Source organism: Muntiacus reevesi, chromosome 1 (assembly GCF_963930625.1).
Source record: "Muntiacus reevesi chromosome 1, mMunRee1.1, whole genome shotgun sequence".
Taxonomy (NCBI): domain Eukaryota; kingdom Metazoa; phylum Chordata; class Mammalia; order Artiodactyla; family Cervidae; genus Muntiacus; species Muntiacus reevesi.
Window position 1 is genome coordinate 169,090,556 of NC_089249.1, and position 13,819 is coordinate 169,104,374.

General features: G+C 40.3%; 1 protein-coding gene and 1 pseudogene across 4 annotated transcripts in view; both read left to right on the top strand.

The window, feature by feature from the left end:
- Window positions 1-1,243: 1,243 nt before the first annotated feature.
- The window catches only part of ZMYM6 (zinc finger MYM-type containing 6), a 44,105-nt gene continuing 31,529 nt past the window's right edge, over window positions 1,244-13,819 (top strand). Inside the window, exons 1-4 of one of the 4 annotated variants that reach the window (XM_065916704.1) lie at window positions 1,244-1,383; window positions 2,499-2,665; window positions 12,239-12,323; window positions 13,137-13,386. In XM_065916704.1, the coding sequence (XP_065772776.1) occupies window positions 2,573-2,665; window positions 12,239-12,323; window positions 13,137-13,386 (428 nt within the window). In that variant the 5' untranslated portion in view covers window positions 1,244-1,383; window positions 2,499-2,572. Of the gene's footprint in view, window positions 1,384-1,482; window positions 1,787-2,498; window positions 2,666-12,238; window positions 12,324-12,742; window positions 12,838-13,136; window positions 13,387-13,819 lie in introns of those variants that run through there. The other 3 variants (XM_065916711.1, XM_065916707.1, XM_065916714.1) reach the window with 3 other exon arrangements.
- On the top strand, window positions 10,135-10,541 carry LOC136153898 (ribonuclease P protein subunit p20-like; annotated as a pseudogene).

Consider the following 13,819-nt stretch of genomic DNA (forward strand, 5'->3'; position numbering starts at 1 on the left):
CAGGGAAGTCTGGTATGCTGCAGTTCATGGGGTTTCAAAGATTCAGAGATGACTCAGTGACTGAACAACAACAGTAACAGTAGTAATTATCTGCAGGGACGTGGGGCGACTGGAATTCTTGTAAATGGCTGATGGGAGTACAAATCAAAACAACCATTTTCTAAAGTTGTTTGAGGACCTCCCAAAGCAGGGTGCCCAGGTTCAATGGAAAGTAGATCTTGCATGTCACAGCTTAAGATGCTTCATGCCCCATTCAAAAGATCTTGCACATCTTAAGGAAGATCCCATGTGGTACAACTAATACGTGTGTCCAACTCTTTGCGACCCCATACACTGTAGCCCACCGAGACCTAGGGCAACTAAATAAATAAATTAAATTAAATCTTAAAAAATAAATTTGAAACTATTTGTTAAACTTTCATATAAACAAAACAAGCAATTTCACTGCTACGTATAAACCTAGCATATGTGTCACAAGAGACAAGAATGTTCACAGCAGTATTATTTCTAATAGCCAAAAATTGGAAATAACTCAAATGGCCATCAGTAGTAGATGGTTAAATTGTATCACATTCATAAAATGGAGTACTATACAGCAGTAAAAATTAATCAATGAAAGCCTCACAAATCATAGCTGTATCTCCAAACCAATGTTGAATGCAAAAGTACCAAATCTTGACTTCGAACAAGTTCATTAATCTCTTCATTTACAACTCCCAGAGAAACATTTGTACCATTGGAGTTGTGGTCAGGAAGAAGTGGAAAGATTCATATCAAGTGTTTACCAAACACTTGACTTAATAAATATTAGCTATTACTTATTCAATTTATTGAATAAATATTCAGTTCAGTTCAGTTCAGTCGCTCAGTCGTGCCCGACTCTTTGCGACCCCATGAACCCCAGCACGCCAGGCCTCCCACCAACTCCCAGAGTTTACCCAAACTCATGTCCATTGAGTCGGAATAAATATTAGCTATTACTTATTCAATTCAACTTCTCTTAGTAGGTCACCTTTCCCGAAATAAGAATGGTGCAAAGCACTTACAGTGTCATCTTACGCCCCTTAGGTTCTCCCACAAATCCCTTCCTCTACCTTCTCATTATTGGGTCTCTGTGTCTTTAAGAAGTCAACCATAAATGAGCAGAGAGAATGCTGGGAAATCTGCTCAGCTCTGATCTGAAGCATGATGGGAAAGGGCGAGGGGGGCGGGGCGGTAACCAGGGCTGCACACGCGCAGCTGTATGGTTGTTGCGTTGCAATGGATAGTGCAGAAGAATTTCAGTAAGAGAAAGTAATCATTGTCCCGGGGTGGGGCCCCCAGGTTCTATCCCCGTTTCCCGGAGCGACGAGGGTTCCCCAGGAGCGACGAGGGCAGCAGAAGGTGAGCGCGGTCGATTGCAGCGGGAGGGGCCGTATGGGGCGGGGCGTTGGCCGCTCCACGTGATAAGGCGGGCGCAGGGCGGAAGCAGCGCAGACTGGCTGGGTGGCTAAAAGGTTGGGGTTTCGCCGCAGAGATGGGCTGACAGGCATATGCGGGTCGTGTTCCCTCCATCAGATACAGCGATGCAGTGTTTGTACTCAGTGACAGGCGTGGGAGTTACTGGTGGGGGACGAGATTTGGGGAGCGAATAAGACATGAGCGCTCATAGATTGTTATAACTGTGGCAAGTGGGCATATAAGTTCTCATCTCTCGCACTGGCTTTTAAGCCTGGCGTTGACCATTTCCATGCCTGGCTTGACTGTTTGGATCAAGACAACTTCGCAGAGTTTTCGTTTGCTTCAGGTGTACTACGTTCTGTTTAGTATGTTGACTCCTAGGGGAAGGGAAGTCTGCTGAATGACTAATTTTGTTTACAAGAAGACGATTGGGCAGTGGAGCTCAGAGGGGCTGCTTTCTGGGCATGGACCCCATGAGACCCTGAAAGGTGCAGGTGGACCATTTTAAGGGCATACCAGTTCATTTGGTGGCATCTTGAGCTTAGAGCTTGTTGTAAGGCCAGAGATGCGGCCCCTGTGGAGACCTCCAGTGAAGGCTGAGTTAGACGTGGGGGTGGGGAGCTTGGTGTGCCCCATTTGGAGACATCTAAGCTGGAGGTGTGCTTCAAGTACTAATTCTCATGGTCTCAGAAACTATATTTCTAGGTCCTTTCTTCCAAGAGCTTGGTAACTTCCTCCCCCGTCTTGGTCTTCTAGTCTCAGTTCCAAAGTAACTTTCAACGTACAAAAAATCAAGTGTTTCTCTTTAAAGATATCAGGGAAGTGGGAACTATTGTTCTAAGACTTTTTTTTTCTTTTTTTTTAATGTGAAGGCAGCTACTGAAGGAGCAGAAGGCAGGAAGGAGTATAGTCATGGCCTCAGAAGAGTTGTTTTTTCAAATGCTTAGCCCTAAAACCTTGCGCTCAACACAGAGCTTTTGATACAGATAAACATGAAGGAGAAAAAAAAAAAACAACAAGAATAAGCTTGAGTACCAATCCTTTATGTTGTGTTTTAGGAATCCAGCTATCTACCACCAAGAAGAAATCTAGTAATTTTAGACTGAGGAATCCCTTTACTTAAAAAATTAGGATGAAAGAACCTTTGGATGGTGAATGTGGCAAAGCACTGGCACCACAGCAAGCCCTTCTGGACAAAATTAAAGAAGAACCTGACAATGCTCAAGTAAGCATTTCAGCTTTCATTAAAAAATTGTTGTTTTAAATTTCTTTTCTTCTATCTGTTGAATTGAAATTTTTGGTTAAGTTTCTGCCTTGTAACCCAAATTGATTCCCCCATCCCCCATTAGATGGGTAAATTACCTCATGTTTCTTCAATGAAAAAAGATCTTGATAACGCTTTCTTTTTGTGAGAGGAAAGTAATGTGTATTACCCTTTTCCCATTATTTGGTACCTTTACAAAGAATTATCATGTATCTGATAGCAGTTTTCTTTTATTCTGTAAGTATTTGTGGTCTACTCTATGCCAGGCTTTGGAAATCCAGCAGTGAGCAAGGTCAGTTTAATCTCTTCCCTCGTAGAGCTTGCAGGTTAGTAGAGGAAATGGACATTACACAAGTAATTGACCACATCGTATAAATATATATAATTACAAACTGTGACAAATGCTGTGGAAAAAAGGCCTAAAGTGGGGAATCTGGCCTAATTTTGATTGGCGGGTGTGGGCTGGAGGAGGATTTGTAAGCTGAATTTTGCAGAATGAATTGACTAGGCAAAGGCATGGAGGATAGTGTTCCAGGCAGAGTGATCTGCATAGAGGAAAGCTCTGATTTGGGAAGATGCATGGTTCTTTTGAAGAACTGCAAGACCAGTGGGCCTGGAACATAAAAACTGAAAATGGTGATGACTATGATAATGGTGATCATAATGACAATACTAATAGTGGTATTGATATATCAGTATGTAGAGTATATCATAATAACATGACATTGTAAATACTAACTTGTTAAAACTTACATGTGCCTAGACTGTGATGAGCACTACTCTTACAACCTTATCATTATCCCCATTTTTGAGATGAAGAAACCAAAGTACACAGAGACCAAGCAGTTTACCACAGATCATCGCTCCTAAATGGCAAAAACTGAATTCAAATCCAGGTATCAGACTTCAGAGCCTGTGCTATCTTGCTTCTAGGATGAGGCACTGTAAGTAATTTGAGGCCAGATTATGCAGGACTTTGTTACAAATTTTGGTCTTATGTCGGTCTTATCATGAGAACTTTGTGAAGCCATTGTAGGGTATTACTTGGTAGAATAAGATAAACATGTTTGGAAAGATTGTATGGCTACCCTTTAGGGACCCAGATTAGAAATCTGTGGAGATCAGCTAGTTGTTTTGGCAAAAGGTGATTTTTTTCTGTCTTGGACAGTTCCTTTGCTGTATACTCCAGTTACTGGCTTTATTGCGTAAGCAAACCAATAATACTGAAAATATAAATAATAATGATAATTTTTTCTTTCTTATTTTATCTCAAAGGGCAGTATCATTCCAGGACAGGGATGTGAAATAATTTATTCATCAACTCCATGCCTTCCTAAAGGGCTGTGCTGTGAAGTGTTCTAAGGGAGTGTCTGCAGGATGTGGGGTGGGGGATGGTGGTATCTGTGACACTTATTTTCCCTCCAGATAGTAATTCTTCGTCTTCCTTTGCCAAAAGTAACCATTTGTTTGCCAAGTTTTGTGGATTCTACCTTTTAAGAGTTTTCCACTCTTCCTCTCTGTTTCATTATTTCTCATCTGGACTTTTATAACACTGAGTTTCTTATTAAACATCATCTCTTCAGTCACATTCAATGAAAATCCTGTGTAGTGATACCATGGTACTCTTTCTCTCTTTTTTTTTGAGTAACAAGAGCCAAGTTTTTAATTAAATCATTTCTTCTATTAATATTAGAAGTGCCCCTCCATGACATCCTTTGCTTGAGACTCTTTGCTATAGTCCATAACCACCACACAACTGCAACTACTGTTTTACAGGGTTTTTTCCCCCTTCTCTTGTCAGTTATATAGAGGCCTACCTGTTCTTCCTTGTGGCTCAGGTGGTAAAGTGTCTGCCTACAGTGCAGGAGACCTGGGTTTGATCCCTGGTTTAGGAAGATCCTCTGGAGAAGGCAATGGCAACCCACTCCAGTACTCTTGCCTGGAAAATCCCGTGGACGGAGGAGCCTGTTGGGCTACAGTCCATGGGGTCAGTGACTTCACTTCACCCGTTCTTCTGGTTTTCTGTTATCATTGTCCTTAATTAGGTTGATTTGTCATTCATCACAAGGGCCTTCATCAACTTGAGATAAGCTCATCAGAGTTAGATTCAAACACAAAAAGATGGGCTTCAAACACAAAAAGATGTCCAAGGCTTTGGTAGCTTCGAAATCCCCCATGCTAGGCCATCCTGGGGAAGGGTGGCCTCCAGCAGCTCTTGTAAAGCAGCATTAATGTCCGTTACAGCTCCAGCAGGAATGCCTTCCTCCACCAAGGTGCGGTGGGGTATAGCTATGGTGCCGTGGCAGTGGGTGGAGCCGAATCTTGAATGCACCTAAACCTCTGCCTCTCATGTGACTCCACAGCCATAGGGAAAGAGCTCTATGGTACTCTTTACAAATTTGATGACATTGCTCTCTCTAAAGACCTTGTCTCCTCATGTGGGATAAAACATAAACTTTTTAGTGTTACATCCAAACTATCCATATTTAGACCTTTGTTTCCCTCTTCACTGTTGTCACTCATCCTTCCCACCTTTTCTAACACATGATCCTGCAAACTGTTTGCATTTCACAAAAAGGTATATTCTGTTAATTTTTGTTTCCTTGCCTTTGCACGTGCTATTTCTTCTGCCTTTGTATCCTAAACTAGATAGCTCGGCAGAAAGTTTCTCCTCTTTTAAGATAATAATTTAACTGTCTTGTCGCTTAGAATTAGCCAGTCTCTCTTTTTTCTTTAAATTGTGTCTAGTGCTTTCACTTTTATCATGGCATCTGCAGCTCAGTGCGTTTTGTTTTCAGAGTCTGGTCTTATTTGGCCTCAGCTCCTGGCACAGTGACTGCACATGCTCAGTAATTAAAATAAAAGAGCCTACGTTTCACAGATGAGGAAACTGAGCTTGAAGGAGTAAGTGACTTCATCAAGGTCTCATGGCAAAGCTGGCATACAAAACCAGTTCTTAAAAATTCCAAATCCAATATTTCTTTCATTGTACCTTGCCTGTAGTCTAAAAATTTAAGAAATATTGAACTATGACTTAATTGAGTATTCTTTCTGAATATAAAAATTGTGGTAAAGAAAATCCCATTGACAGCTTACAATGTACATTTAAGTGGATGGGGGCTTATTCAGTTCTCTTTAGATTACATTAATGCATGAAGGTGAATGGGCTATAATTTTTCATGATTGTTGGCTATGATGGAAAAGCCAATTGAACAAATAGTGTGTGCTCCTTTTCATGTTTGCATGTTGGAAAATAGGAGAGAAGAAACTGAAAAGGTTGGAATATTTTCTGATGTACTAGGAGTCTGCCCTGGATACTAAAGCTATATGAATTGTCATTCAGTTATCCAGTGAGCTTTTATTCCTGCTTTTATGACCTACAGCACTTGTTGAATACTGTTGTAAGCAGTTTACACATGACACTCACAAATCCTGTGAGTTAAGTATGTTATTACTGTTTCACACACAAGGAAACGAGACACAGATAAAATGTAACACAACCTAGTAAATCCATGAGCTAGCATTTGAACCCAAGTGGTCTGTTTCAAGAGCCCAAATCCTTAACTAGGATGTTAAGCTATGTTAGTTATTTTGTTTTCAGAGGAGCTACAGAGATGAAAAGATAGGGCCTCTGCTCTCGAGTGAATTGATAACATGAAGGGGAGTAAAGGTATGGAAATGGGAGAGGTAGTTATCTGTGGGTGACTGTGCCCTGCCAAAAGGTATGCTGACTGTGTCTTACCCATTCTCATTTAAACTCTACAAACAGAGGAGGGAAGTACCCTTACCCCGTTTAAAAAGGAGGGAACTGAAGGAAGGACAGGTTCGGTAACTTACTAAACTCAAAGGAAGCATCAGAGTTAGAATGGGAACTTAGCTGGGACTGACTTCAAACATGTGTTCTTCCTGTTGCTTTGTGCTCCCTCTGTAAGATACAGATACAGAATCTGTAGAGATATTCTGTACAGATCCTGAATCAGGATATGATATAATTACCATAATTTTAAATATTGTGTAAGGTGCATGGGGGGCATAGGGAAAGGATGCCTTATGTCTGTCTAGGGAGAAGAGGAAGGTTTCACAGGGCGGGTATTGATTATAACAATTATAATCAGTTGATTAAAACCTTATAGCAGTTGATTAAAACCTTCAGACAGAGAAGAGAGCGTGTGCCAAGTCATTGAGGGATGAGAGAATGTGATATGTTCAGTGGTTGGGTATTTCAACAGTAAAGTGGGAGAAGAGAATAAATTTTAGATATTTAGATAGAATTGATCCGACTTGGAGATAGTATATGAGGTATGAGGGTCAAGGAGGATCCAGGAAAACTCAGAGATTTCTGGCTTCAGTAAGTTCAGTTTGTGATGATACTATTTACTGAGGGGCTAGGAACAGGATTTAAGAGGAAGTAATAAGTGTAGTTGGAGATCTGTTGTGTTCAAGGGGCTCATGGGACATTCAAGTGATAATTTTGCCCTGGGAGGCACTTGCACATATGAATGTGGTATTTAGAGATTAGAGAGTTATCTGTATGTAGGTATTGTGTTGCCAGTTAAAAAAAGAATGTTCAGTTACATTTGACTATCAAATGAACAGTGAATATTTTTTCATGTAAGTATTGGTGGAGCTAGTGGTAAAGAACCTGCTTGCCAATATAGGTAGACGAAAGAGATGTGGGTTTGATCCATGGGTTGGGAAGATCCCCTGGAGAAGAGCATGGCAACCCACTCCAGTATTCTTGCCTGGAAAATCCCGTGGACAAAGGAGCCTGACGGGCCATAGTCCATAGAGTTGCAAAGAGTTGGACATGACTGAAGTGACTTAGCACGTGTGTTGCATGCAGTATTTGGGACTTATGCTAAAAAATTATTTGTTGTTTATTTGAACTTTAAATCTAACTGGTTTTATATTTTTATTTGCTATATTTGGTCACCCTGTATAGGTGATGGTTGGTCATGAACTTGGATGAGATTGTTCAGGGAACAAAAATAGAGAGGAGAGTAGAGCTCAGGATAGAGCGCTAGGAACTGAATTAATTTAATGCTTCAAAATGGCTTCAAGTAATCCCCCAAGCAGCAGCCTTGTTATTACCTGGGAACCTGTTAGAAATGTTTATTCTTGGGCCATGCTCCAGACCTGCTAAATAAGAAATTCTGAGGCTGAAACCCAAAAATCTATGTCTTAATGAGACTTTTAAGGGTTTCCAGTGCCACTGAATTTGGAACCATTGACTTTGTTGTTGCTTAGGTACTAAGTCGTGTCCAACTCTTTTGTGACCCCTTGGACTGTAGCCCACCAAGCTTCTCTGTCCATGGGATTTCCCAAGCAAGAATACTGGAGTGGGTTACCATTTCCTTCTCCAGAGGATCTTCCTGACCTAGGGATTGAACCTGTGCCTCCTGCATTGGCAGGCAGATTCTTTACCACTGAACCACCTGGGGAGCCCACCATTTACTTGGGGTGAGTATAAGATTAATGAAGGATACTAAGAAATAGTAACGATGAATTGAAATAACATAATCAGAAAGCAAAATCAGAAAGCAACCAATAGAATTATTGGTGATGTCAGATGTTTCTGAGAGACCAAGAAAGATAAAACCTAAAATTGTTTATTGAATTATGTAATTTGAGATAATTGGTTATCTTACTTTCAGTTGAAGCAACAGCCTGATTGCATTGTGTTCAGGAGGGAGTCAAAGTGAAGTAGAGAAAGAATGAATACTTTTTCTCTTAAGTTTGGTTGTAGAGAGAAAGAAGAGAGGGCAGTAGTTCCCTACAGAATAGTTTCCTTATAAACTGAAGGGAAGAAACCAAGATGGAAATTGTAAAAGGAACAAAGGCAGGAATGACTGAGACTCCTTGAGGATCGTCATATTTGGTACCCATGCTGATCTCTTGTTGAACTCTGTAATGTAAAATTGCTGAATAGTTGCTGAGTTGCCGAAAGGAAAGAACAGTGCTAAGAACTGGACTATTTCTGGACTAAGGAAACCCTACCTTTCTCCAGTAACAGATGAGACATGCTCGATAACCCAATCGAATGTATAGAACAAGATTTATCCTCCAATCCAAATTCTTAGTCAACAGCTTGTGTAAGCCTGCTTGAACTTCCTCCTTTTCCCCGTAAAATCTCCTATCCGTTCTCCTCCACTGGGACACTATTCTGGGTTCCTCTAGAATCTGTGATCCCTGAATTGCAGTTCTAAGAACCCATATAGACTACCTTTTGGCCTCTTTACAGTTCATGCTGCTTTCATTGACAAGGTGGAGAGAGGCTGAGGATACACAAAGTTACAAAAAGATAGCATGAAGTGCTGTAAGAAGGGAGAGGGAAAGGGACTCTGAACACAGGGATTGTTTCGGCCATGGCTGAGAAGGTTGCCTTTTCCTGTAAGGTTCAAGGACAGTTTGCCAATCCGTGTGTAGGCATGGTGGAGGAGGGAATTGGGATGCTGAGGAAATTCTTACTTAACTGCTTCTATTTTCTTGGTGAAATAGAAACATTACTGAGTCAGAAACATATGGGATTTGGACTTATGAGTGATGGAGGTGTGGAAAAGTTACTTTGTGAAGTAAGAGAAACTGACTAGGGAAGTGTAGCAGGCATATTAGAAAAATATTCAGAGATTGAGTTGATGATAGACAATCTTATTGAGTCTTTAGTGTTCTTTTTGGTTAAGTTGAAGGCAGTCTATATATGTACTTTTAACTTCTCCTTTTTTACAAGTGCCAGTAAATAAATATTTTTACTTAAGTGTAATGTTTAAGAATGTCCACTTTGAATTGCCAGGTTGTTCAGTGGTAAAAGACTCTGCCTGCCAGTGCAGGAGATCACGGAGATGTGGGTTCAATCCCTCGGTTGGGAAGATCCCCTAGAGGAAGAAATGGCAACACCCTCCAGTATTCTTGCCTGGAAAATTCCATGGACAGAGGAGCCTGGTGGGCTACAGCCCATGGGGTTGCAAAGAGTCGGACACGACTGAGTGACTGAGCACACACACATACTTTGAATGAATTTGGATTCATTCATCCAACAAATATTTATTTGGTATTATAATTCTGAAAATAATAATAAGAGCTAGCATTCTGATCATGAGTCATATTTAACTTTTGGCTAACTGTAAGGCGCCATGCTATGTACTTTATTTGTATTAAATCATATATCCCATAAATGTAGTCCAGTGGGTTAGGTTATACTATCTTTTTAGATAAGGAAATTGGAACTGAAAAGGATTAAATAACTTGTTCTTAAATACTAGGATTGCTAGCATTCTGTCATTTCTGCGGTGCACCCTTTCCTTCTCTTCCTTTCTTAGAGCCTGGGGGTTGTGGACAGCATCTTGTATCCCAGCTGATTGCTTGAGTGGCCTGGCAGGGGAGTGGGCCACAAGCACGTGGAGGGCACTGTGGACTGGAGAGAGATACACAGCATGGCTGAAAATGGAGAGCCCTTCGGGGTGGTCAAGGCTGAGCCTGACCCAGTGGAGTACGCCCTGTGGGAGCGGCTTCCCCACTGCCTGCTCTGGAGGCCCAGTGACATTTATATCCACAGGAAGACTGGCTTTATGGTCGAGCTGGCCTGCTGCCAGAACCTGCTAGGCTGAGGGGCTGGGAGTCAGAATGCCTGCACTGAGATCTACATCCACCACTTGGGCCTGCCTATCAACCGTGCCATTCACATTACCCCACAGCTGCAGGCTAGCAGCTTCAGGTCTTTGCACAAGGCTGCCAGTACCTCCGACGAGGGACGGATACAGGAGAGCCGCTGCTCCAGATCCGCAACAACTCAGCCGTCCACATCCATGTCTTTAGGGTCACACTCAAGAAATTGAAATGAGGCTGGCCCATCTTAACCACCTACCCGCCTACAGCTAGGCTCAGATGTGGCTCTTCTTATATTGATTGCTGTCATGGACCTTCTACCAGAGCCATGTAGGAAAAAGCCTGTCCCCTTGTAGCCCAGAGAACTCTGAACTGAGAAGGCAAATAGTGTCGTCGTTGGGCCCGAGCAGTAGGTTTTCCTGAATCTTTGTGGCCTGTAGCCATTGTCCTACACAATAAAAAGTTTCGAGTTGCGTTGGTGCCTGGCCACCCCACTGCAGAAACAGAAGCAGGGGCACGCTTGCTTCTGTCTGCTGTCAGAGCCCACAGTCTCCTCGGTTGTGTTATGTGACTGTGCTGGGTGTTGACTGTACAGACGTGGAAAAACAGGGAGCATCCCTGCCTATAGTGGACGTGGTCCTTTCAGTCTGGTGTGGGAGGAAGAGGGATGTTAGACATTAAACAGATTATCACCCAAATAAATATGAAATGGTGTATTATGACAAGTGCTGTGAGTGAAAGGAGATGGGAGAGCCTACACCAGGGAAACTTAATTTCAGTTGGGGGCCAGGGTTTGAATTCATTATTGTAATTATGCTATATTGTATTTGTACATTTATGAGGGAGAGAGCATGGGTTTTGAAACCGACGTAGATTTGATTCCCATTTGTGCACTTGGTATTTGTGTGACCTTGTGCAAGTTGATGAAAGTCTCTAAACCTCACTTTTCTCATCCATGGAGAAGTTCAGTAGGTCTTATGTTATAGGCAGTAGCTTGTTTGGTACCATGGAAAGTGGTAAATTAATGCAGTGGTTTTTAATCTTTGGCATTTAATATTCCAGAGAAATGCCAAAGTAACTTTGGGAACTGATATATCAGTTATTTTGCTAAGTAAGGGAGATTAAAAATACAGTTAGCACATATTATCACCATTGTTTCTAAAAAGTAAGACTATTTTTAAAAAAGCTTTTTATTTTGAAATATGTAAGGCTATTTTAACATCCCTTCCCTCCCCCCAAATGTAGGATAATTCATATCTCAGAATAAATGGCAGTCTTTTTTTAAGGGAGATTTGTGTATTTAAATTTTTTTCCCATGATTATATATTATTTTAAAGCATTTTGAAGAATATATTAAAGATAAGTCTGATTTAGGCTGTGATGATTTTGTATATAATGAGCAGATTGCATTGAAACACGTATCTTTTCTGCCATTAACAGGTATGACAGCTTGCAGATCTGTTGGATAAAATTACTAATTTGATCCAAACTCTAAATCACTCAGATTTAATTTCATTTATTGCTCCCTTATAAATGTAGCCTAAAAAAAAAGTAGTGCTCAGCATTGAAATAGCTGTGTATAGCAAGATTACATTAAAAATTTTTTTCAATTGGAGGATAATAGCCTTACAATACTCTGTTGGTTTCTGCCGTATAGCAACATGAATCAGCCACAGGTATACGTATGTCCCCTCACTCCCAAGATTACATTTGGTAAGTAAATGTAAGTATCAAAAGATTCTCCAGTTACAAAATCCTTTTTGTAAAGATTAAATCAGTCTAATAACTTGTACCTTTTGACTTTTAAGGCATCTGTGAAGGTGACTAGGATTATAAGGTAGAAGAGATAAATATGACATTTTTTTTTTGTTTGAATTTCTAGTTTACTTAGGTACTCACACTATATTGTTTCTGTCTCTCTTTTTCTTTAAGGAATATATACATGCTTCAAGGCCAAAAGCTCAAGAAAGTGAACTGAAAATCAGTGCTGTGTTTTCCGTCAGTGACAGCCCTCTTGGTAAGAAGCAGAACTGTAAGTTAGTTATGATCAGTATCTTGTTATATTGACTAATAGAATGGATGGAAAGTACCTCCTCATATAAGTCTGTTTGCTTCCTTGAGACAAAGCAGTGCTTTTCAGTCTGGCTGGCTGGTCTTGACCACAGTTTTAAAAAGTGGAATATAATTACAGTTGATCCTTGAACACATGGATTTGAATGGGTGCAGGTCAACTTACTTAGGTGATTTTTTTCAGTAAATATAGTACCAGTATTTTCATTTTATAGATCTGTAAATTAAGTATGGGGAAATTTTTATGTTCAGTTGGAAATCGCAGTATGTGAAATCAAAAGAATTAGAGACATCCTGATTCTATCCAAACTTTGAGCTGCCTGCCTTTGGATGAGTCATTTGTCTGTTCTTTTGTTTTTGAGGCAGAGATGGCAGGACACGGACTTTCGACTGCATGGGGTTGGCACCTCAGCCCCTGAGTTGTTCATGGGTCAACTGTATATCAGAGTGTGATGCATATAGTAAGGAAACATATTATTTCATAAAACTGTTGTTTCAGCTATTTAATTTTGTATGCCTGTACACACACATACAAATCTACGTGTGTGTCTCCTGGGTTGTAATGTGAAATGTGGTTCTTTCTGTGTCTCATGGTTAAATAAATTGGAAATCACCTGCTCTGGAGTAGTTCATTGTCTCAATACTGGATTTCCAGACTGAGGGAATTTGTCCTAAAAAATAGAGAATGTATATATGTTCATGTTGATATGAAAACTTTTTTTTTTTCTGTTTGTTTCTTTTTCTTATTTTGTTTTTATAGCCCAACAGTTGACCCCAGGCTTTCAGCTTTCTCTTGCATCAACTGGCCCAAATGTATTGCTTCCTTCAGTTCCAGGCGTAGCTCTTCAGGTTTTTTGCTCTGGTTGTAAAAAAATGCTTTACAAGGGGCAAACTGCGTTTCATAAGACAGGATCGACTCAGCTCTTTTGCTCTACAAGGTGCATCATTGGACATTCTTCATCTGTCTGCCTACCACCTCCTCCCAAGAAAACCTGTGCAAACTGCTCGAAGTATGAGATTCTTAATTATATCTTTTAATTTTTTTAGTGTATTTAGTTCAAACAGACTATTGCTACTTTAAATCTCTTTAGCACATTTCTTTGGAAATATTTTTTAGCTAATTGAGAAATTTGCAAATTCTAAAGTTCTGTAAACTTAAATAAGTGACTTGATGTAAAAAAGGATTGCCTAAACCAGTTTTCCTATGTCTTTCAATTTAAATTTTACTAGAAAGAAATAAAACTATTTGTGAGAAATTGCAGGACCACTTATATATTGTATGTCTTTTGTAATTGTAGACAACCATTCCAAAATTATTTGTTATCTTGAAAGTTACTGAAGTATAGAATGAAATAATATCACCCTTATAATAGTATATGAAAGTTATTTAATTCTTTAGAAGGTAATTGGCCACAAAAGTAATGCATTTATTCCTGAGAAGTC